At 40.6% G+C, this 22,528-nt stretch overlaps 1 protein-coding gene across 7 annotated transcripts; it reads left to right on the forward strand.

Annotated features, from left to right (window-relative positions):
- Positions 1–379: 379 nt before the first annotated feature.
- Positions 380–21,741, forward strand: NCOA4 (nuclear receptor coactivator 4). Of its 7 annotated transcripts, none has more exons than XM_031460965.2 (10): positions 380–464; positions 13,611–13,765; positions 15,003–15,143; positions 15,333–15,421; positions 15,719–15,827; positions 16,375–16,464; positions 16,996–17,142; positions 18,223–19,236; positions 19,656–19,796; positions 20,159–21,741. In XM_031460965.2, the coding sequence occupies exons 2-10, from the start codon at positions 13,613–13,615 to the stop codon at positions 20,162–20,164; spliced, it is 1,890 nt and encodes a 629-aa protein (XP_031316825.1). In that variant the 5' UTR covers positions 380–464; positions 13,611–13,612; the 3' UTR covers positions 20,165–21,741. The 7 variants fall into 7 exon arrangements, with proteins under 7 accessions (XP_031316825.1, XP_010983609.1, XP_010983608.1 ...); XM_010985307.3 differs by having other exon boundaries at positions 16,999–17,142; XM_010985306.3 differs by having other exon boundaries at positions 394–461.
- Positions 21,742–22,528: the final 787 nt, after the last annotated feature.

Consider the following 22,528-nt stretch of genomic DNA (forward strand, 5'->3'; position numbering starts at 1 on the left):
TACAAATATGACAATTCTAGGTACCTCATATAAATGAAATCATATATTTGTCCTTTTGTGTCTTCTAACATTTATTTTTACATCTGTACGTTAAGGCTAAACAGTATCTGTATTTGTGAGGACATTTGGTGTGAGAGAATCACTTAGGAAAGTACTCGTTACAGAGCCTGCCTTCAACAAATGTTTCTTCCATTTAATCTTACTTATTCCGGAAGGGCAAAGGGACCCTGAGTTGGAGCACTGGAAAGTGTATGCGCCTGCGCTCTGCGTCCTCTGGAGGGCGGACAAGGACCTTGGGCTGACCCAAGTAGCGATCTCGCGAGACTGTCAAACGTGTTGTGTAAGGCGTGGGAAGAAGGTTGCGATCTCGCGAGAATTCTGCCTTTTCGGCCCTTGGCTTTTTTCGGGCTGTGTCTCTGTCCACGGAGGTCTTCTCGGATCCCCGGAAGCGGCACTCGGAGGTGGTAAGAACCGGAGTGGTCAGCCGGGCGGGTGTGCCTTCTCCTGCTCTCACGCCGCGGGTTGGTCTGGGGCGCCATGACCGCTTTCCCGGCCGGCCGAGCCCTGTCTGGGCCTGAGTTTGGAGGCCGGCCTCTCCCTCGATCCGCTAGCCCCCGGGGGCCATCTCCTCCTGCCTGCCCGCCGGCCCGGGCCGGTCCGCCTCTCCGCGGCCCTCGGCTCTCTCGGTCCGAGGGCCACCTCTTTCTCCCTGCCCCGCCCCAGCTTGTCCTCCCCTCTAATACTTGAGACACGCTAGCCTGGGGACCACCTCCGCCTGCCTGCCCTCCCCTCTTACCGCTCCGGCCTCGGGTGTGACAGGTCCAAGTTTTTGTTCGCTCTCGCCTGGGTCTCTTGGAGCGAGGAGGGGCCCGTTTTCCCGACTGAGACCAGAGTATATGCATTCCTAGCCCTGTTGGATGGAAACGCGTAGAAGATAATTAGGGAGGGGGGGCTCTACCTGCCAACACAGCGTTACTTACCTTATCGTACAAGTAATTCTCCCAACAGTTTCGAAAGATAGCTTGATTATTTCTTTTTTTACAGATGAGAAGAGCGAGGCTTGCAATTTCATAGATTCATTGCACCAACAATTGTTTTTTCAGCGCCCATATGTTCAGGGTGTGGAGGGTATAGCAATGAGAAAAAAAAGGACACAGCCCTTATTTTCATGAACTAAATTCTTGTGGCAGGAACAATACTTATATTGTCTTAGGTGCCACGTGATATAATAGGGATGATGCGATCAAGAATGGTGAAGGCAGAGAGCTAGTCTGTAGAGTCTTTTCACCATAAAGGCAGAGCTTTTTCACCATACCGTTTGGTGGTGTTTTCTAACCAGGGTAAGGTTCACCATAGCATAACTGTTTCCATCAGCCACTTGGTAATATGGAAATATGGTTGTAGGGACTTTGAGTTACTTCCTGGGTTAGGAAAGGGCAGGTAGTCATAGTTGGTTCATTTCTGCACGTGAGTGCTGGTGTGACATTTCTGAACTTTAAAGAACCTCAGAACCTTTGAGGAAGACTTACCCAGATGCTACAGTGGTGCAAGTTACTTGGTTTGCTCTTTGAAGGTTTGCTAGCTTGTGGATTTGTTAAGTGAGGTATAGCATGTAAAGTCTAGTATGGTGACATTTCTTGCATTTCACTTCTTCCCCCTTTTCTGTGGATCTTTTGTCCTTGGGTCCCTAGGGAAAAAATCCTAGTGGTCTAAAGTTTTATTGTACTGTATTTTGTGTCTAAATAAACTTCTACAATGACATTACTACTTTTGGGCAAAGAGGTATTTCAGAAGTGGAAAGGCATGGTGAACTATGTAAGGAAAGGAAAATGTGATTCTCAGAGAGGGAGGAGATATCTTATTTTAGAATTACATGGGACTCCCCACCCCCATTTTATTAAGATTAAGTCAGTTTAGCTGTGCCCCAGTCTTAGAAGCCTGTGTAGGGACTTCATAAAACTGCACAGGCTATTCTGACACATATCCCTGCCCCGCTGGCTTCTTGGCTCCTGTTTTATGATAATTTCCCTCATTAAGTAAGTGTTAGCACACTAGAAAGCATTCAGAGCCAGTCGTTTTTGCTGCTGATGGGCTTCTAAATCTCAGTCTCTTATTTCAAAATCTTATAATTTTCTTAGTTTTTGGTGACTCAGTGACACAGAATTTCCTCAAAATTGCCACTTTACCATTGTGCCCTTAGGGTCTTTCACAGTAAGTGTCAGCTTAGGCACTCAATAAATATTTGTTGAATGAATATATAAACTCTTAATACCTAAGGGATCCCTTCAAGATGCATTATACATACATACATCCATACATGTGGTTGGAGCTTTAGACTCAGATCTGGGATTAAATCTTGGTTCTTTTACTTGGAAGCCTGTGACTGTAGGTAATATATCTAACCTTGTCAAGCCTTAGTGTCTCTGTGTTTAAAATTGTGATGAGAATGTGTATCTGCCTTAAAGTTTTGTGAGGACCAAATGAGATAATGTGTTTAAAAAAAAAAAGGCTTGGCACATAGGTACATAGATACATTAAATACTTACTGAATTCATTCTTCCGACAAATATTTCTTGAACACCTACTATATTACAATGAATAAAAAAGGCAGAGTCCCTGCCTGTATTACAGTGAACAAAAGGAGAAAGTCTCTGCCTATATACCCTCTAGTGTGTTTTCTGAAGTGGGGTCAGAAAATAAATTGTTTCTACATGTCAGATTGTAATAATACAATGGAGATAATTTTAAAATAAAATATATGAAGGGGGAGCGTGTGGAAGGAAGACTTATTTTATGTAGACTAGTGAGAAAGATGACACTAAGGAAGAGAAGGAGTGGGCAGGATATCTGGAGGGAAATGCAAGGGCCCTGAGGCATCCTTAGTATGTGGGAGGAGCAGCAAAGAGGCCATTGTGGCTGGACTGAGTGAGCAAAGAGGAGGGGAGGAGTGGGCAGCAGTAATGAGGTTTCTGCAGGAGTCCTGGAGAGAGATGAGAGTGACTTATTTCACTGATGAACTACATAAAAGAAGTCCTCCTTTATTATCATACCCCATTCTCTTATCAAAAGTATAAAAATAGCTAATACCTACATAGCTCTTCTATTGTAAGTGCTTTGCATATGTTGATCTTTGACCTCTTTCCAAAAAAGTATACCCAGCCTCAGAGAATGAAGACTTGTCACTATGCAGGATACGCAGTGGAATGTGCTGCTAGATCAGAGAGCACCTTCTGAGTGTTACTGAAATCAGTGAATTCAGTGCCTCCGTATAGATACCAGTTAGGTTGCAAGTCAAAAGGGTCTACAATAAGGGACCAACCAATATGTATATAATGAATGGGGTTAAGTTCAGTTTCATGAAGGAACTGTAGATTTCCATGGCCATTTTATTACTCTCCCTGCTACTTTTTGGCTGGCTGGCTGGCTGGCTGTCTGGCTGGCTTGCTTGCTTGCTTGCTTGCTTGCTTTCAATTGAAGTGTAGTCCGTTACAGTGTGTCAGTTTCTCATATACAGAATAATGTCCCAGTCACGCATATATATATACATATATTCATTTTCATATTCTTTTCCACTTAAGATTATTACAAGATATTGAATATAGTTCCCTGTATTCTGCAGAAGAAATTTATTTTTTATCTACAGATAGTGGTTAACATTTACAAATCTCAAACTCCCAAATTTATCCCTTTGGCTTTGTTTTCAATGTAGATGTGTCTAAATACATTGTTGCCATATAGAAGACATGGACAATGCAGGTGGCCTAGGCTGATAGGGGCCCCAGCTGGCCACTTTTGCTCTGGCGAATTGCTCTAGTAGTGTTTCTATGTTTGTCAGTTAGAGGAGCTGCCATAGAGTTCTTCTCAGCTTGTCTTCTTTGCTCGTTAAACCGTAACACTACAGTCATAATTTATAAACTTCCTGCCTAGCCTACAATACCTCAGATCCTGGCATGTCATCCTTACTCTTTAAATTAGATAGATTCACTGGCAAGTGAACAAAAAGTTATTTTGAGGGTGCTTTTTTTTTGTTTTAATACTTCTGACTTATGAATTTTTCATTTTAACTCTCTTAGCCATTCTTATCCCAAGACATCATCTCTGGTTTTGCTTGGCTCAGTCATGCAGTGGAATCAAGATGTTCTTCTTTGAGACTTGGAGTATGTTTGGGGCTAAATATTCCTCTTATTTAGCATTGCCTTGAGCGCTCTACACATGTGATGATTTGGTTCAGTGAAGGAATGAATAACTGGCAAAATAGGTTAAAAGGTTTTGCTTGTCAGTTGGTCATAGACAAGAAGTTAAGTCTTTTAATACTTGGACAATTACAGACTTCATAAGAATGTGATCTCAGGTATATTTTGAGTTTTAATTTAGTGTTATTGCTATTCCCCCAGGCTTTAAAGAAGGGGAAATATTTTATTACTTGTTTACTTATGTGGGGAAAACCACAAGATGTTTAACACATAAAATCAGGGATAAAATAGTATTATTATTGTGATGATAAATAACATATTTTCCTAACCTTGGCTGTATTATGGCAAGAAGTTTCAATTTGAAGATAGGGTGCAGCCCTAGTCTGAAAGCCTACCAAACTTCTGTTATGTCAGCTGAAATTTCTGTGGTACTGCAAAATTTGGGGAACCTACCCTACCCCTGCCCACAGTTGGTGATAAATACAGTTAATGTTTCCCCTTTAACTCACAGATCAGCTGGTGCTTGTGAATCTGTGTGGCTGAACTTTGTTGGGTCTGGCATCTGGACCTTGTGCCTGTCTCAGTGCCATTCTTGGAATCATGGTTTCAGTAGCAAATCCTTTGCTAGTTTTGCCTTGTTTGAAAGAAAACTAAAAGTAATGGTTATGCTAGAAACATTTTCAGCACTGAAAAACCTTCCTGAATTAATGCAGGCCTTGGTAGGACATCAAGTTGATTACCGATGTTTGAAGCAGAACTATACCATACGCATTGTGGCTGGTCTGAACTTGAGTGTTCGTTTATCATTTTTTCACCCATCCATTTATTAAACAGGTATTTAGCCCCTGTTGAGTTGAAAGCTACAACATTGCACAACTCTAGGGACACTGTTTTCTTTATGCCAGTTCCATAGAACAAATAGAATGTAAAGGGGGTAAAGCCAAGATACTGATACCAGGCTGTCCATTCAGCACTAAGCCATATAATACATAGTCCCTTCTCTCGAGGAGCTCTTGGGCTAAGGAGGCAGACATGTAACACTAAGGATAACGTGTGTCATCGTTGTCATGCTGGAAACTTAACAGATTACAGTGGACCCAGAGGAGGTGGCACCTAACTCTTGGCCAAAACTACTAAGAAGTGGGATGGTTGGTCAGGAAAGGCTTAATAATGGTGGTGACTTAGGCATAGTCAGAAAAGCAGACAGGTAAGGAGAAAGGAAGGAACCGGCATTGCTGGCGCAGGGAACTGGGAGAGCCAGGCTGGACAAGGCACACCAACCTGGACTATGTGACAGCTGTCCAGAAGCTCATGGTATGGGGGAGATAGAAGGAGGGTCAGGGTGAAGCCAGAAAACAGAGAACTTTATAAAGCCTTTATAAGAAATTTGGACTATCCTATATGTAGGTGGGGAGCCATTGGAGAGTGAGAGTTTATGCTCTTTTTAGATGAGATGATTACTAATCTACTAGGAAGTGGATGGTTCTCTAGTTTTGAGACAGCATAGAAATCTTGAAGCAGAAGAGAGGTAAAATGCCTTATGACTTTTGCCCCTTTAGAATCTGAACATTTCATAAAGATGCAAAGGCAAATAACAAAGCTTAAGGGAGTAAAGAGGTGCCTCAAAGTCTGAATGCAGAATTCTTCTAGATTTTTTTTCTATTTGTTGTTTTTTTTTCGTTGGGGGAGGGAGGTAATTAAATTTATTTATTTAGTGGAGGTACTGGGGATTGAACCCAGGACCTTGTGCATGCTAGGCATGCACTCTACCACTGAGCTAGATACTCCCCCTCTTCTAGATTTTTATGATTTTTTTCCTCCCCAGTCTTTTTATGTTTATATACTATTTAATACATCGCATCATTATAGTAACAACTAAAGCTGTCATAAACTGACAGAATAACACTGACTCTCAGTAATCATAAGTCAGTTCAAGTGAAGGAGAGCTGGAGCATTTAGTGTGCTGAGGCATTGGTCAGAATCCTTTAAAGAGAACATAGAGACCACTGGTCATATAGGTGATGGTCAACAAAGTTCCTGCTGCATTTACATTGTGACTATTTTGTAGGGGCATATAAAAGAGAGATGAAATAAAAAAAAAAAAAGGAGAGATGAAAGTTCTTGACATTAGCCGTATTTTTATGGACTGAGAATTCCTTCTTCCTTGCCACTGACTTAAAGTACAAAGGGCTATCAAATTTTAACTTTCATCATTCAGAAGTATGTCTAGCTTTTTTCGTATCTTCACAAAATGCTATCCAATGAAGATACTCTGAATTAGGAGAGAAATTGTTCTCATTATTTTTGGTAGTGAATGTCTGAAATGGGAGTCCAGAAACTGCACATCACAGATAAAGCCAGTGCTTCCATAAACTATTCACCTGAAATCTGAGGGATGCTTAATTGAAGGTGTGGTCTTTAGTGTCTAGTGGCCTTTGCTTTTTTTCATGTGGTTTTGCTTTATTCTTATTGTTTATGAAAATAGCTTCATATGCATAGACAAGAGCAAGTATTTTACATTAAAACAATCGATTTAAAAGGAATGACACTGCTGTCTAGATTCTGTCTTCTGGACTGATTGGATAAGCGGCTATCAGGATTATTTTTGGAGAAAAAGGCATCCAACTAGTAGTACCATGAGCATGATAATCAGCAGACAGGAAGTACTTACTGAGTGCCAGGACGAGCCCTAAACATTTTTAATATATTGATTCATATGATTCTCATTATTGTCCTCATTTTACAGATGGGGAAACTGAGGCACAGATTGGTTAAGTGACTTGCCGAAGGTTACACAGCATCTATATGGCAGAGCCAGGTTTTGTACCAAAGCGGTCTAGATCCAGAGTCCATCCTCTTAACTATTATGTATTACTGCCTCTCCAGGTAGGTCTTTCACGACTGTATGCCCAGCATCCACAATAGAGCTCGGCGTCTGGTTGGTGCGCAACTTGTTGAATGAGAGGCATCCGCGAGTGTTAAAAGCAGCACTGGACTGAGGCCGTGTGGGAGTGTGTTTGAGAGGGAGACAGAGACACGGGGGTACAGGTAGGGGTGTGTCACATATGTAAGGAGATGTCGGAGCCTGAAACAAAAGCCGAGGGCTGAACCCCCGCTAGGCTGACTAGTAATCTCGGAGGGAGTCATGAGCTACTGGTCGGGAACATTCCAATAATAACTCCGGAAACCTGACTGATCCACGTTTGTTATTTCTCTGTAGTGATTAGCAGCAAAATCCTTACATCCTTGAGGTCTTGACGATTTGGGGCGCGGATCAGGGTGTACACAGGGTAAGCGCTGGAGCAGGTGGGCTGAGGAGAGGCTGCTGGAGGGGACTGTCGGGGCTCTGCAAGCTGGCTTCGCCCGCAGTGGTCGGGAGCCCGACAGGCGCAGGAGCCAAGGTGGAGCCAAGATGGAGCCAAGCCGGAGCCTTACGGGAGGCTGGGGTCCTGGGGCTGCGGGGAGGGCCAAGTGGGCCGCCCGAGTGGGCGGAGCCTCCCGTCCCACCCCGGCGCCGACGTGCGCGCTCCCGCCCGCCCCTGGCCAGACGCGCGGGCGGGGCGAGGCGCGGCCTACCGGCTTGGGGTCCTTCCTCACCCCGGTGCTGGATAAAGTGGCCTCCTGCTTGCCCGACAGCTCGCGCGGCGGGGACCTGGTCTGCGAGGTACGTCCGGCAGCCCAGGCCCTTGCCGGGCTGGGAGTGGGCCCTGACGCTGGGGCTGTGCGCATGCGTGCTGGGCGGTTGCGGTGCCAGCTCTGAAACCGAGTGAACGCGCGGCTGCGGCTTCCTAGGGGGACGCGCCAGGCTGCTTCGGGCGACTGTGCTCTTCGAAAGTGTTGGGGAACCTGGAAAGTGTTATGAGTCACTGTTGGTTTTGAACTAGAAACGCCTTACTTGGCATTAGGTGGTAATGACCAGTTTTGTGGTCAGTTTTCATTTATTGCTTCGCAAAGTTATGCTGGGATTGAGTGCTCATAGTTACATGTATTAAGGTAGGCAAATCTGAGCGCAGTAAGGTCTGAAGAGTTAAACGATCTTAAAATAGGCAGTCGTGAATTTATTATTACCTTATTTTGTTTATGTCTGTTCAGGCATTAACCTTTATTTAACGTGGTTTTTAAAAAATTATGGAGAATCAGATCCTGAATTTTAGAAGCTGTTTGTTAAAGAATTAAAGGGCTAGGATAAAATATGTGTATATAACTTTTGAGTTAATGAATTATGATTATTAAAAAAACTTATTTTTTAAAACTGACAATAAGAAGAAAGAACGTGTCCAGTAAAGAAATGTCTCAAGGTAAAGTTGAATGCGGACTATTACTGTTTTATAGTTTATAATTTTTTTCCTGAAACTTTGTACAATTGTTTTAATATATATTGTCTCATCCAAGATAACTAATTTGACAATTAGTATTTCGAATTTAGTAATCCGTAGAGCATAATACGTATCCTGTGGATTTTTTTTTAAGGGCTTGGTCTTCTAGCAATGATTCAGATGCTCAGAAAATAGTAAAAAGTGAACATCTTTTTTGGAGAGGAGGGCCAGGTGGGAATGGGGACAAACAGTGAGACCTGGAAGGTGCAGTTGGAAACCACACATGGTCTAAGTCTTCATTCAGACAGACCAGAGGAATGGCACACGGAGTGGTTGTAAGATGTGAGATCAGAACTCAGGGCTCTTGCTCCTGACCTTCATACTTGGAAATGTTTTGATTATCCTCAGCTTATCATGACCTGCAAGGGTACTATTTTTGTTAGTATTAACCAAGGAAGAAGGTTCTGAAAAATTGTTACATTTTATTGAAGACTATGAGAATGGACTGAGATTCTTAATGGAGGGTATTCTGATAGTAATCCATTGGAATGTTCACTTTAATCTCCAGTGTTGGCAAATAAAAATAGTTTATGGGTGATAATACACTAAAGGAAGAACAAATTGGTCAGGGGGAGAGAATCCAGGACTAAACCTTAGTTATAAACCCAAGTCTATGTGTTACGGCTTTGGCCCTTTAGATGGGTCATTTAAATTATCTGGACCTTTGTGGCTTCATCTATAAAGCAAGAGTCATCTACTAAAGAGATGGCTAAGTGTTTTTCAGCTTTAAATTGTGGTTTATTTTGGTCACAAGAAGGTTATAGCTCTTTGGGAATTTTATGGTTAAACCGTATGATAAAGACTTAGCTTCGTTTGTGGTTTAGTTGCTCAATTCTGGTTTCATGATCTTAGGATTTCATAACTAGATTTGTGCAAGGCATTGTGCAAGTATGGCATAGATAGTTTGTGGAACTCTTCTTTGAGGAAAACCTGGAGCTTTATTTATTTGTTTGAGGGACATTTTGTTTTCTCCTCCATTTCTTCCTTCCCCCTAAACCTAGAACAGGAATCCAAGAATCCAAGAGTCCTTAATTTTAGAAAGCACTTAAACTTTTAACTTTGTCTCAAAAATTACACATTTAAGGCACTCCTCTTTTGAAGGTGATAGGGCAGTAGTTTAGACTATAAAGGTGAAGAGAAAAATACATTTTTAGTAGTCTTTCACTGATTTGAGTTTTAGAATTAGATCTGATTTGGTCCAATCTTCTTACAGGTAAGAAAACAGGCAAAAGTATTCATACTTGGGATATATTAGAGGATTTAAACTATTGAGTTTTTGCCGTAAAGACAACTTGCCTTTTTGCTGTGTTGTATAGTGAAAGAGTAGATGGGAGCTAATATTTATTAAACAAACACCACATCTTACCCCTAAGTCTATGAGGTAGGTATTGTTATCTTCACTTATGAATTAGGACATTAGATTCCAAAGGGCAAATGGTCCAATGTCATAGCATTGATTAATGGCTAAATGATTCTAAGTCAGGGCCTCCTCACTTCAAAGCTTTTCTAGCTTCAGTGTTGCTTTCTGTAGTCCAAAGGTAGAGGTTCCTAAGGTCCCCATAACTCAGCTAAACCTAGTAACAGTAACAACCAAAGTGTTAGAAAGTGCAGTGTGCGGGGGCTGGGTTAAGTGCTTACAGGCAGATTTGTTTCACTTTAACTTCATTGCATCGCTCTGTAGCCACTGTCATTGTCTCCATTTTTCCAGAAGAAATTGAGGCCTTGAGAAGTTAAGTAGCTAGCTCATGGGTCTCAAGGTTGCAGATGGAGCTGGAGCTGTGGTTTGTCATTACTCTGCCTCTTAACTATCACCCTACACTGGCTCTTGGACCTGAAACAAATGGTGAATTGTTGAAATTGACCATATGAGCTAGGTAACTCATACTAGTCTCTTTGGAGGTGACATTTCATAAAGCTAGCCAGGCTTCACCTTACGGTGATTTGAATTCACCCATGTGATGGAGTTCTTGATTACAGCTCTGAGGGCTTCCTCCTCACTGCAGTACAAGAAGGCAAGCCTTTGTACATCTCCTTTCTTGGGATCTAGGCTGTGGAAGCTGACTGCCCCTTGACTGCTCCCCAGGGGCGAGAAGGGGCCGAGCCAAGGGCAGCGATAAGCATCCTGAGACTGGCCATAAAGAAATGAAACAGGTTTTTTAGTGAAGAATGGGCTCCAGAGACCCTTATTCTAACAAGATTACTGAAAGGATAACAGTCATTTAAATTTGAAAACCTGGGATAAATATGTGGGAAAAAATCAGTTCTGTAACTTTTAATTCTCATCCTACCTTCTGTCCATAGCTGATAAAGGCAAAATCCAATTTGTGTACTTTTGCTGTATTCTGTTCTTACAGGCAGTTGAATAGTCCTTGTGATTGACTTGAGAAGACTTACTTTGTAAGTCAGCACTGTATGCATTTAAGTTTGTCTCCCATATGATCTAGAGCTCTGGGTTTTTTGACATTGTGAAGCAATGTTTCAATTTAACTTTATTGATTAGATTTTACACTTTGCCAGGCATTGTGGCATTCCATATAAATGCTGAGGACCTAAGAATGAGAAATTTGGCGCAGGTGAAAGTTGCTAGTACATTTGAAAGACAGATAAACGTGCTTTGCATATAACTAACTTAAGTGCAGAGTGAAGCTACTTGTGGTAATGAGGTGACCCTCCACTCTCCGAATATGAGCCAGCATTTTGCTCACATTATGCAGGTATTTTTCATAGTTCCTACAGTGTGCACCAAGTATACACTAACAGATGTGCTTAAAACAGGGCCACTTACAGTGTTAAAAAAAAAAAGTATCAAAGTAGCTACAGCTGGTGTTTCAAGAGTTGGAAAAAATCTCCCAAGGGGATTCCTGTCAAATCCAGTTAATGAAGCCTCTCCTTTTTAGAGATCATTATGGGGAAACAGACTGTGGTAACAAAGTAACAAGGGGAAGTTAGAAAGTTTCATGATCTTTCAGTTTTTTTTTTTTTTTAGGAACTCTCGTTCCTGAATGTGACTCTTTTGCTGAGATGGTCAAAAGGAAGCCTATTGGGCTTCTTCCCCCCATTTTCTATTTCTGAGGGTTGGGAATCACACTGCATTTGGCCCTTCTGAGCTTCTGGGTAGCCAGCCACCTGGCCCTAAAAGGGCTTGCAGATGCAGTGTAGGGCAGCGTTCCCTGTGTCTCAGACGAGCACTTAGCCACCGGGATGGCTCTATGCTGGGTAGACTGCTGTCAGCTGAAAGCTGGCTTGCTTCTCTGAGAAGGTCATTGCCTTCAGGACTGTTAGGAAGGTTTTTCAGATGTTGCCTTCGATGTCTCCTATTAATCCTCCTCTACCCGCTTTGGGTTATTCTGAACAAGTCTAATTCTGTTTTACAGGGTCTGTAAATATTCCAGAATGGTAATCTTGTCCTCTCAGAGACTTCTCTTATCTAGACTAAACAGCCTCCCTTCCTAGAGCAGTTTTTCATGGTTTCGAGGCCTCTTTCTTTTCTTTCTAAATGCCTCTTTCTAAAGTTTGTTATTCAGAAAGGAATTTCAAAATTAGCCTAATAAACATGGAATGGGTTAATCCTGTGGCAAACGTTATACTTTTGGTAAAGGTAGTCAAATAGTGTGTAAGTCATTTCCCCCTGAGATCCAGCACACTGCTGACTCATAGAGCTTGCTTTCAATTAAAAGTCTCCATCCTTTTAAAAACATTTATTCTCTTCCATTTTGTCCTCCCCTGTTCAACTTAAAAAAAATCTACGTTTTATTTTGTAAGATTCAACAGCAATGTAGATTGTTTTGAAATCTATTTTTGTTATAGCCTCATGTTATCTTTAACTCTAATATCTGCCTTCTGTGTTTTCATCCAATCAGTTAGAGCAAACAGTTGAGTAACTGGGGAAATGGGCATATCTCTAAAAACTTGACAGCCTGGCTTCACTCCATTATCCTTTGAGTACTTTGTAAAAAATAATCTTATGATTCAATTTAGTTGTCTTTCTGTTTCACCCATGTTCACTTTGTGCACAAAGATAGTATCCAGCCTTGTCACAAGTCTTACTGTCGTCCAGATATATCGTGTGTATAGGATTACATTGACTGGCTGGTTTAGTAAAACCAGGAAATAATTTTGGTGTCACAGGGCTTAGTGAACCCATGCTGGGCAACAGTGGCCACTGCTTTCTTATGTATTTAGAAACCACCTCTGATTCTGGATCTATCCGGATGGACTCCCCCCGACTGTTGTCCCAGCAGTGTTTGTCAAGCTTTGCTTTGTTGCTTTTCTGACAGTCTTCTGTCCCAGTCTCATGTCATTATATCTTGGGTTCTGTGGTATTCTTTCCCCTTCTCTTTCTTCTCTCCCATATAGCTAAACCTGTTGGAAAATTCTCTAGTTTCTCACACAGATTTCTCTAAGTACCTCCCTTATGTCAGAATCCTATGGAATTGTTTTTTAGAGTTACATTCTTTAGCTATGAAGCCATCCCTAAGTTCTTCCAAAAAAAAAAAAAAAAAAAGGATAAGTTAAAAATTTAAACCTCCCAATAATTTTAGGTATATGTCAGATCCAAACAGTGTTGTAAACTCTGTTTATCAGGTTATTTATTTTTTTTTTTTTGCAGCTTCTTTTTTAAAATAATCATGGGTCCTTCTAGGCCTTTTAGTCTTTACCTCTAAATCTTTAAGATCACATGCCCCCTGTGACTTTATGTAAATGGAAACTTACACTCTAGTGTTCTTTAAACTTTTGGGAGGTTGTATGCCCTCTTAATTTGGGAAAATCAGTGTATTTTTTTCAGAAAATCTGTTCATATGTAAAGTGTACAGTAGATGCATAGAATCTGGGGGGTAGGAACACAGTAGTGGTGGTGCAGGTTGAGGGGAGGAAGAGGAGGCAGTATTTATTAAGAGTATGTTTTGCTCTGTTGGAAGTAATTAAGTAGTTAGTAACGGAGCTGGTTGGAATGATCATTTGGGGGATGATTGTAAGGTGGCTTTTGGTTGTAATTATGGTGCAATTTGGATTGTTCCTTTTTTTTTTTTTTCTTTTAAAGGAATGGTGAGCAGAATGAGTACCTCACAGGACGAGAGTGGCTGTTCCAGTAATAGAGAACCCCTTTTGAGGTGTTGTGATGCACGGAGGGACTTGGAGCTTGCTATTGGTGGAGTTCTCCGGGCTGAACAGCAAATTAAAGATAACTTGCGAGAGGTGTGACGTGTGCTTGTCTCTTCCCTTGTTTGAATGCTTAGCACAGGGCTGGTTTAAAGCATGGCCAGGGGATTGGCTTCTCCCAACCAAAAAGTTTCACCCCATGCCTTGCATGGTCTGCCTGAAATGTGGGTGCCTTTGATTCCAAAGGGAAAATAAAGCAGATGTTAGAAGAGTCTGGAAACTTTTGTACCACCTTAGAGAATTCAGTTCAGCATGCATTTTTGATGGCTTCTCTGTGTAGCCCCTGTGCCAAGCATCGCTATCAATTAAAAAGTAACAAAATGAATGAGCTTATTACCTCATTGAACGGCTTAGTTGTGCCCTTGATGCATAAAGGATGGCACTTCAACATGACCCCTACCATCTTTTAACTCGGTATTGGCGTGATTTTGGTGGTGGCATGGTTCTGTAAATGACTTAATTGTTAGAGCAAGCCAGAACGAATTCTGTTCCTTCCATTGGCCTCATAGCATCCTGTTGGTGAGTGGGTAGACCAAGCGTTACATGACTTTGAAATACTTTACTATACCGAAAAAGGTGTTTTAGAGTATAGTTTCTTATGTGGGTTCTCATGGATGATTTACAGCTATAATGATTTTCTTCCTTAGGATTTTTATATTTATCCTTCTTTTTAATCACTATGTATGTTTCCAGAAACATTTAGTTTATAATTTTATGTAAACTGTCTTCTGGCTGTTGACATGTAGTGGTGCATCTCTTTACTTAATTGGCCTCCTGTCAATGTATTGCTGATTTGGAAGGTGACAAAAGAGATAAGAGCTAGCTGCTAAATAAATATTCTTGTCTTATTCCACTGATGAATTTATAAAACTATAGGCTTTCAAATTATATGAAAAACTGAGGGGTATCTGTATAACGTGACATATCCTTGTATTTTCTCTTGATAACTTTAGGACACCCAAAATAAACCTGATCCTCTTAGGAGGGGTGTTGAAGGAGGATTTTAGAGTTAGATATGCCTTTATGGCTGGAGTTCTTGAACTGAGTTCATGGAGCTTTGGTGGTTCGAGAGTTGCGTTTTGGGACACTAAACCCTGAAATTAAAGGCAAAATTTTGAATGTATGCCTTTTTCTGGGGAGACATTCCATACATGCCATTGAATAATCAAAAGGATTTGCGACCCCCAGGATTTTAAGAACCTCACCATTCTGTGGAAAACACTGTTCTTTGAGCTTAAACCACTAGTGAAGCTAACATATGTATGTTTCCTAGGTCAAAGCCCAGATTCACAGCTGCATAAGTCGTCACCTGGAATGCCTTCGAAGCCGCGAGGTGTGGCTGTATGAACAAGTCGATCTCATCTGTCAGCTTAAAGAGGAGACACTTCAGCAGCAGGCCCAGCAGCTCTACTGGGTAAGGTGACTGCAAGGCTGTAGTTGGTTTGAGTATGGTTTCTGGTTCCAGAAACTGTCTTTGCTGTAATGTAGTGTTAATATAGATCAGATGAAAATTTAATCTAAAGTAGTATTTGCTCTTTATTGACTTGGATACATTTGGTGCTTTTAGTATCATTGTGGCTAGATGTTTTCATTTTTCTTACAGTTACTGGGCCAGTTCAATTGTCTCATTCACCAGCTGGAGTGCACCCAAAACAAAGATCTAGCCAATCAAGTCTCTGTGTGCTTGGAGAGGTAGAGACCTTTTTTGCTTGTTTTTTGGCTCTTTTGACTTTGGTGTATTAAAAAAGAGTCATTTTGTAACTCACTGCATGTCTTGGATTAAACTTGACTTCTCTGTGATAAGATCATTCTGTTTTATATATTTAATATTTTACTTGGTGGTGCATGGTTAAGACGTCTACCTTTGGTTGAGTTTCATAGTAAAAGTACAGTTGTTTCAAGTAACTCACAATTTGGTTTTTATTTTGGATGAATCTGAAACAGATATTTCTTTAAAAGAGTCAAGTTTTGTCTATTTTTTTCCTCCAGACTGGGCAGTTTGACCCTCAAACCTGAAGATTCGACTGTCCTCCTCTTTGAAGCTGACACAACTGCTTTGCGCCAGGCCATCACCACATTTGGGTCCCTCAAGACCATGGTGAGTAGCACTGATCTCAGGAGGTTCATGGTGAGCTTCTCAGGCCTGTGGCCTCTCAATTGGTCTTGAAAATATCACCATGTTTCACTATGAATAGTGGCTTTCTTGATAACTTGGAAAACTTCAGAAATTTCATGTTCTGATTAAGTTGGTGGAGCATTAGGCTGGTAGTTCTTGGAATGTGGTATTTTTGATAGTCTCTAGAACTCGTCTTGTATCTCTTTAAAATCCCTTTGATGTATTTCTTATAAAATTTATGGTTTGAATGATCTTTACTGTAAAAGTCACACATGGTCTCATTTGGGTCTTATTAAAAGCAGTAATACTATCAATTCTGGTGAAGATCTCTTACATGAAAATAGTTATGTAGCAGAGAATTCTCAGATTTGATAACTGCTTCTCGGGTCACTGAATTTAGTGTAAAGAATATTCTAGTGAAATGGTTAACACTTTGCTTAATGCTTTTGAAATTTAGAAATTACAATTTCACTTTTTTGGCATAAAGCATAACATTAATAAACATGATTAATTTGCTTTTATTTTACAGCAAATTCCTGAGCACCTGATGACTCATGCTGGTTCATCAAATATTGGGCCCTTCCTGGAGAAAAGAGGCTACATCCCATTGCCAGAGCAGGTAAGGCATCATTTTGTTTCTGGTAACTGAGTTACTACTTGGCTTGTATAGTTCTTTTGAGTTTTGATTATAAATCACTTTTTTTTTTTTTTGTAAAAAGGCATGGGTGGTAATGAGTAAGTTTATGCAGTTAAGTGTTTCCCTAGAGACTGAATGTCGGAAATTTAGAGGCTTTAGAGGTGTTGAGTAGGAAAGTAATTGCTATCAATTAGTTCATAAGAAATTATCATTAGCTTTCTGATCGGGTTGGTGCTTTCTTAGGAATCCTTCTCTTTATCATTCATAGAGATGACTTACTTCTAAAGGCAATGTGAACATAGGATTCTAGACATGTTGAGCTGAGAAGAAGCCTGGAGACCAGCTCTACTCCTTGTTTTGTAGCTGTGAAAATGGAGGCTCAGGGAAGTCATGGGACTTGTGCGGGGTCAGCACCAAACCAAATTTAGAAGAGCTTAGGTCTCCTGCTCTTCTGGCGAACTTCCTACTGCATTTGACATTGCCTTGTTAAGCAGCAAAGTATTATGTAATTAGCAGAAGTCAGCATCCAGCACTACAGCTGTCCCTCTCAGCGAGTGGCTCCTTGGAAGCAAACCTGCCAGCAGTCGCCAGGCTCCTTACACGCCCAGCACCAAACTCCAGGACTGGCTCACCCAAAGGCAGACCTCGGAGAATAGTCAGGTGTGTTGCTGCCTTATTGTTTCTGAGATAGATGTGGTAGATGGATTACTTATTGCTGAGAGTGTATGTCTTTGTTTCATTTTTCGTTCTGGTTTGGGAACCATATATTGTTAATAACTTTTTATTATAATAGTGACACCTCTTCACTGTAAAAGCTTAGAAATATAAATACAAGTCCATAATCCCATATGCAGAGACCACCACTGCAACGCTTTTTTTTATGCATACATATACTTAAAAAAAAAATCATTCTGTAAATCTTGTTTTTGGCTAGCAGATTTTTTTTTTCACTAACAGAGCATTTATATATTGTTCTGTCATTGAATTTTTTTCTATAAAATCCTTCATAGTATATTTCATTGATTGGCTATAGAATCCAGTTTTTCTGAATATAAATAAAATTCCTCTACACATCCAGAAGCTAATTATTTATGTACATTCTTGATTAGTTGTCGAGGAGTAAATTCCTCGAAGTTGCATTTGTAGATTACAATTCTGCAGACCCTTTAAGGCTCTTGATACATATTGCCAGTCTGGCTTTCCAGGAAGTTGATACCAATTTATATTCCCACCAGCAGAGTACTGAAGTTACCTGCTTCCTGAAACTTCTCCAGTAGTGGTAGTCTTTTACAAGTTTCTTTTTCCCTCTGAATTTGACACATAACAATTTTACTTTTGAGTTTCTTAGATTACTAAGGAGGTTGGGTATTTTTCATGTTTACTATTAGCCTTCTTTGATGACTTGTCTCATCATACCCTTTGCTCATTTTTGTCTTCTTTATTCATAAAGTCACAGTATGTGGAACTGCTCATCTCTTTTCTATCAAATATGCCACAAATGCTTTTTTCCTAGTTTGCCTCAGTATTTTTTTTTTAAACTGCAGAAAGTTAAGTTTTTAATGTAGTCAAGTACAGTTTAATATCTCAATAGAGAAATCCTTAGTCTCTTGCCTTTGTATATTGAAATGTAGAAACATTGGGCAGTGCGGGAAATAGGCAAATAGAGAACTCTTATCATTGACTCCCAAGGCAGTCACGATGTTCTGGTGAACTAACTAATACTGTGTACTTCTTGTACAGACTTCTGCCAGAGCCTGCAGTTTCTTTAGTAACATCTGGGGCAATCTAACGGGCTTGGAAAACTGGCTCCACAAGAGTCAGCAACAAGTAGTTTCTGAAAAACCAAGCTACCAAAAGTGTAACAGCCATTCTACGACCAGTTCTTACTCCACTGAAATTGAAAAGCTTGGAGATCTAGAGCTCTTGGAGCAAGATGAGATGGAGCTTTCTGACTGGCTGGTGACTCCCCAGGAATCCCATAAGCTGGAGAAGCCTGGGAGTGGCAGCTGTGAAACCAGAGAGAAGTTTAAGCTCTTGTTCCAGGTGTTCCAGGAGTCTTACAGCGTGAGTGATTGGCTTGTCAAGCCTGATTCCTGTACCAATTGTCAGGGTAACCAGCCCAAAGGTGTGGAGATTGAAAACTTGGGCAATCTAAAGTGCCTGAATGACCACTTGGAGGCCAAGAAACCCTTGTCCACTCCCAGTGTGATTACTGAGGATTGGCTCGTCCAGAACCATCAAGACCCATATAAAGTAGAGGAGGTCTGCAAAGCCAATGAGCCCTGTTCCAGCTTTGCAGAGTGCGTGTGTGATGAAAACTGTGAGAAGGAAGCTCTGTGTAAGTGGCTTCTGAAGAAAGAAGGAAAGGATAAAAATGGCATGCCTGTGGAACCAAAACCTGAGCCTGAGAAACGTGAAGATTCCCTGGATATGTGGCTCTGTCCATCCAGAAAAGAGGCACCAGAACAAGCTAAGGCACCCAAGCCAATGGCTTCCTCAATTGCTGACTCCTTCCAGGTCATAAGGAACAGTCCCTTGTCAGGGTGGCTCATCACCCCCTCCTGCAAAGAAGGATGTCCCAAGGAAGTTCCTAGAACCGAGCACAGAGCTGGTAAACAGAAGCTTACGAGCCCCTTGCCCACTTCCTGGTGTCCCTTTAAAACAGCTGACTGGGTCTTGCCAGGGCTGAAGACAGAAGACCATACCCAGATATCCTCAGGAGAGGACAAGTGGCTACTTCGAAAGAAGGCCAAGGTGGGCACAAGACATTAGAACAGCACCATCTGAAATATATTTAATAGATTTTTGTTTCTTTAATCCCAAACTTTGCATATGGGCCAGATCCTTAAATATGTTAAATGTGGCTTAAGTATTAATTTTGGTCTGATGTTACCAACAAAATGGAAGATTTAAGATTTTTCAGACTGAAATTTTTGTGCATTTTCTAGGCCCCTAATCCCCATCCTGCAGGCACAAAAAAACCCTGGCCTGTTTTGTAGCTGTTTATGGGAAAGATTAAGGGTAGATAAAACATTTGTCTACCCTTTGCTCTGTTATTAGAATGCCCAACATTTGCATTATTCTTTATAGACACTATACTGTTTGGAAGATGAATTGTTGGTCTCTTGCCCCCCCAGTTGTCATGTAGCAACCCACTTTTTTTCTTCTTGCAGGAAGTATTACTTAACTCACCTCTACAGGAGGAACGGAACTTCCCCCCAGACCGTTACGGCTTCCCAGCAGTTTGTGATCTCTTTGCCTGTATGCAGCTTAAAGTGGATAAAGAAAAGTGGTTGTATCGAACTCCTCTACAGGTGGGTACCTGCCACTAGTGTAAATATTTTAATTTTAGCTGCTGAAATCTTTTGTCTTCATATATGAAGTCATACTTTGCCTATTGAACTGTATTCCTTTGAATGGTTTGTATATTAGGTGACAGTGGGAGAGAGGGAGACCATAAAAACTTCATGTATTTCACTTGAACTTGCTTCATGAAGTAACTAGGACATACTTGAAAGTGACCTTTCAAGATGATGTGGCTGTCAGGAGAATTTCTGGAGCCTGTGTGGATTCTTGTAGCTTATTGAGAAATGAGAGCTTTAAGGTGGGGAGAAACTTGCTTTTTTTTTTTTTATCTTGCAGTGAAGTGACTTTTTCTGTGGGCTTTTCTTTACAGATGTGAAGGAATGGAGGACTAGAGTCGAGCAACTTTTCTGCAGATTATCACAAATCCATGAGCCGAGTGACTGCAGCTTGCCAAATCATTTTTTCTGGGTCTGATGCAGTTCCTTTCCTGGCTAATTTCAAACCAATGAAGAGAAAAGTCATCAAATTATAAGTTACTGTGTAAAAGAAAAAGGCTGTTTGTTGATACTGAGGTGATTCAGTTCCTTCTTACAGAAGTATTAATTCACTCCTATACTAGAAACACAGCATCTTAGTGGATAGGTCTTTTTCATACGCCTCCATGGCTCCTTAGATTGGGTTACGAGAAGTACATTGAAACACTGTAGTTTTAAAAAATGAAATCATTCTATAATCAAGGTGTGTTGATACATTATTCTGAAGCTAGTAAGCTTACCTGATCTTTTGATTGCCCTTCTTTGGATGATTCTCTTGCTGTGGGTTTTCTTCCATTAATGGTGAAGTCTTCTGTTTAATAATACACAATATACTTTACACAAATAATTAACCTTGCCAATATAGTGGTTTTCCTTACCAAAATGTGTATTAACAATCTTGGCAGTTTTTGACATCAGTTATAAATCATTTTAGTTTATATGCCAGATTCTATGTTATTTTTCTTTCAAAAGAAACTCAGTTACAAGTTTTGTCTTTATTCTCTACCCTTCTCTAAATGTTAAGGTATCTAGGGAGCTCTCTTAGAAGGGCTCCATACTGCTTAAGACTAGATTCAGGGTGGTCCTAGCCTTTCAATTTACTATGCCCTACAGGCAAAAGAACCCCAGTGCCGACTAATCGAAAAGCAAAAGGCAAGACACGCTGGCAGTGTATTACTTGAACCGTTCATTATCCTCAAGTGTTACTGGTGCATCCTGTGTAAATGGAAGCTGAACTTCACACCTGGTGCTTTTAACTAAGGATGAATCAAATGTTCTCTCACTGCAAGCATAGCTTACCTATACCTCTAGAAGTATAATGCAGTGACATTTTAGTGAATAGGCTGTTTTGAACACTTGTGCCTTGGGGTGTTTACTGAAGCTTTATGAGAACTATCGATACTTCCTTAGTATCCTTAAAGTTATGTCCATGCTTTGAAGTTTCACTGTAGGAGAGAAATGGAATTTATACCATGTTACAAAATTCTCAGAGACATCTTAGCTGCTTTCCAGGCTTTGAAGCTATTAAGCCATTCAACTTGCCTCTATGTTACTGGAAATACTTTTGCTAAAGTTTGTGACGTGGTCATCTAGAAAGCCCTGTTGGGGAAACTTCCCAGTGCCAGTGTCGTTGCCACACAGCTTCATTAGAACTCTTGACCCACAGCTGAAAACAGCCTCCTATTATTTTTTAGTTCCCCCAGATACCATTTAGAACTTTAAAAGTAAAGGTGGTGGGTAAAAACTTAAGAAGGAGCCTTTTCATTTATCTTAGGTTGCAGGAAACTTTGTAGTTTTTGAAGTTTAACACATTGTGTATTCCTAAATTTACATTAAGCACTGTGCTAATGAGTATGTAAAACATTCTTTTGCATTGATGCGTTTTGTACCTCCCTCCATTAAAAGCATAACAGCCAAACAGTTGTCGTGTATATTTGTAAAACACCTTGTCACAAAATTATATAAATGTGATATCCTTTGGTTAGGAGTACAGCACAGAAACACCTGAACGTAGAAAAGTTATTTTTATATTTCACTTACATAAAGTGCATTGATACTTTATCTTAAATTAGTAGACAGGTATATTATCACTAACTTCCATCTTCAGTCTTTTCTTGCAAATTTTTCACATCTTTTAATTTTTAATCTGCTCTGTTGCAGGTGAAATAGATTAAACTGCTTTTTTCTCTAACTAGAGGACTTCAGCTAAGGTTCAGTGCTTTTCTGCCAAATTCCTTCTTACTAGATGCATCCAGAAAGGCCCTACTTCACTTTCTCTAATCTTAACCACCACCAGTTGTTCAGAAGTCATTATGTATATATGTAACCTGCGGTGTAATCTTACTGTTAACTTCGTTTCATAGATGAGAAAACAAACTCAGAAATTAAATAACTTGCCCTTACTTTCTTTAGCTTTCCCAAGACTTCCTTAAAAACATACTAGCTTGTCTGTGTCATCTTTTCTTCTAATTATCCCCAGTAAGATGAATTAATGTGTACAGAACTAATCATGATTGTTGGACAGACTGTAGAAAAGCTTTCACCTAGTTAATGCTGCCAGTGGCCCTTCATTTCAACACAAAAATGAAAACGTGTTTTATTTCAGCCTAGTGGGGCAAAAACAAATGCCAAGAGTAACTTCCACATTAACCCAGAAAGATGGGTTTAAATGGAGACATCCAGCATATTTATGTTGGAGTTATGAC

This window comes from Camelus dromedarius, chromosome 8 (assembly GCF_036321535.1).
Source record: "Camelus dromedarius isolate mCamDro1 chromosome 8, mCamDro1.pat, whole genome shotgun sequence".
Classification (NCBI taxonomy): domain Eukaryota; kingdom Metazoa; phylum Chordata; class Mammalia; order Artiodactyla; family Camelidae; genus Camelus; species Camelus dromedarius.

What these genes read in the sequence shown, in the direction of transcription:
- NCOA4 (XM_064487937.1), top strand. Translation starts at nt 8,416, where the DNA reads ATGATTATTAAAAAAACTTATTTTTTAAAACTGACAATAAGAAGAAAG. An exon ending in GTCTCTGTGTGCTTGGAGAG is followed by an intron (nt 15,422 to 15,718) that starts GTAGAGACCTTT and finishes TTTTTCCTCCAG; the next exon opens with ACTGGGCAGTTTGACCCTCA. An exon ending in AGACCTCGGAGAATAGTCAG is followed by an intron (nt 17,143 to 18,222) that starts GTGTGTTGCTGC and finishes CTTCTTGTACAG; the next exon opens with ACTTCTGCCAGAGCCTGCAG.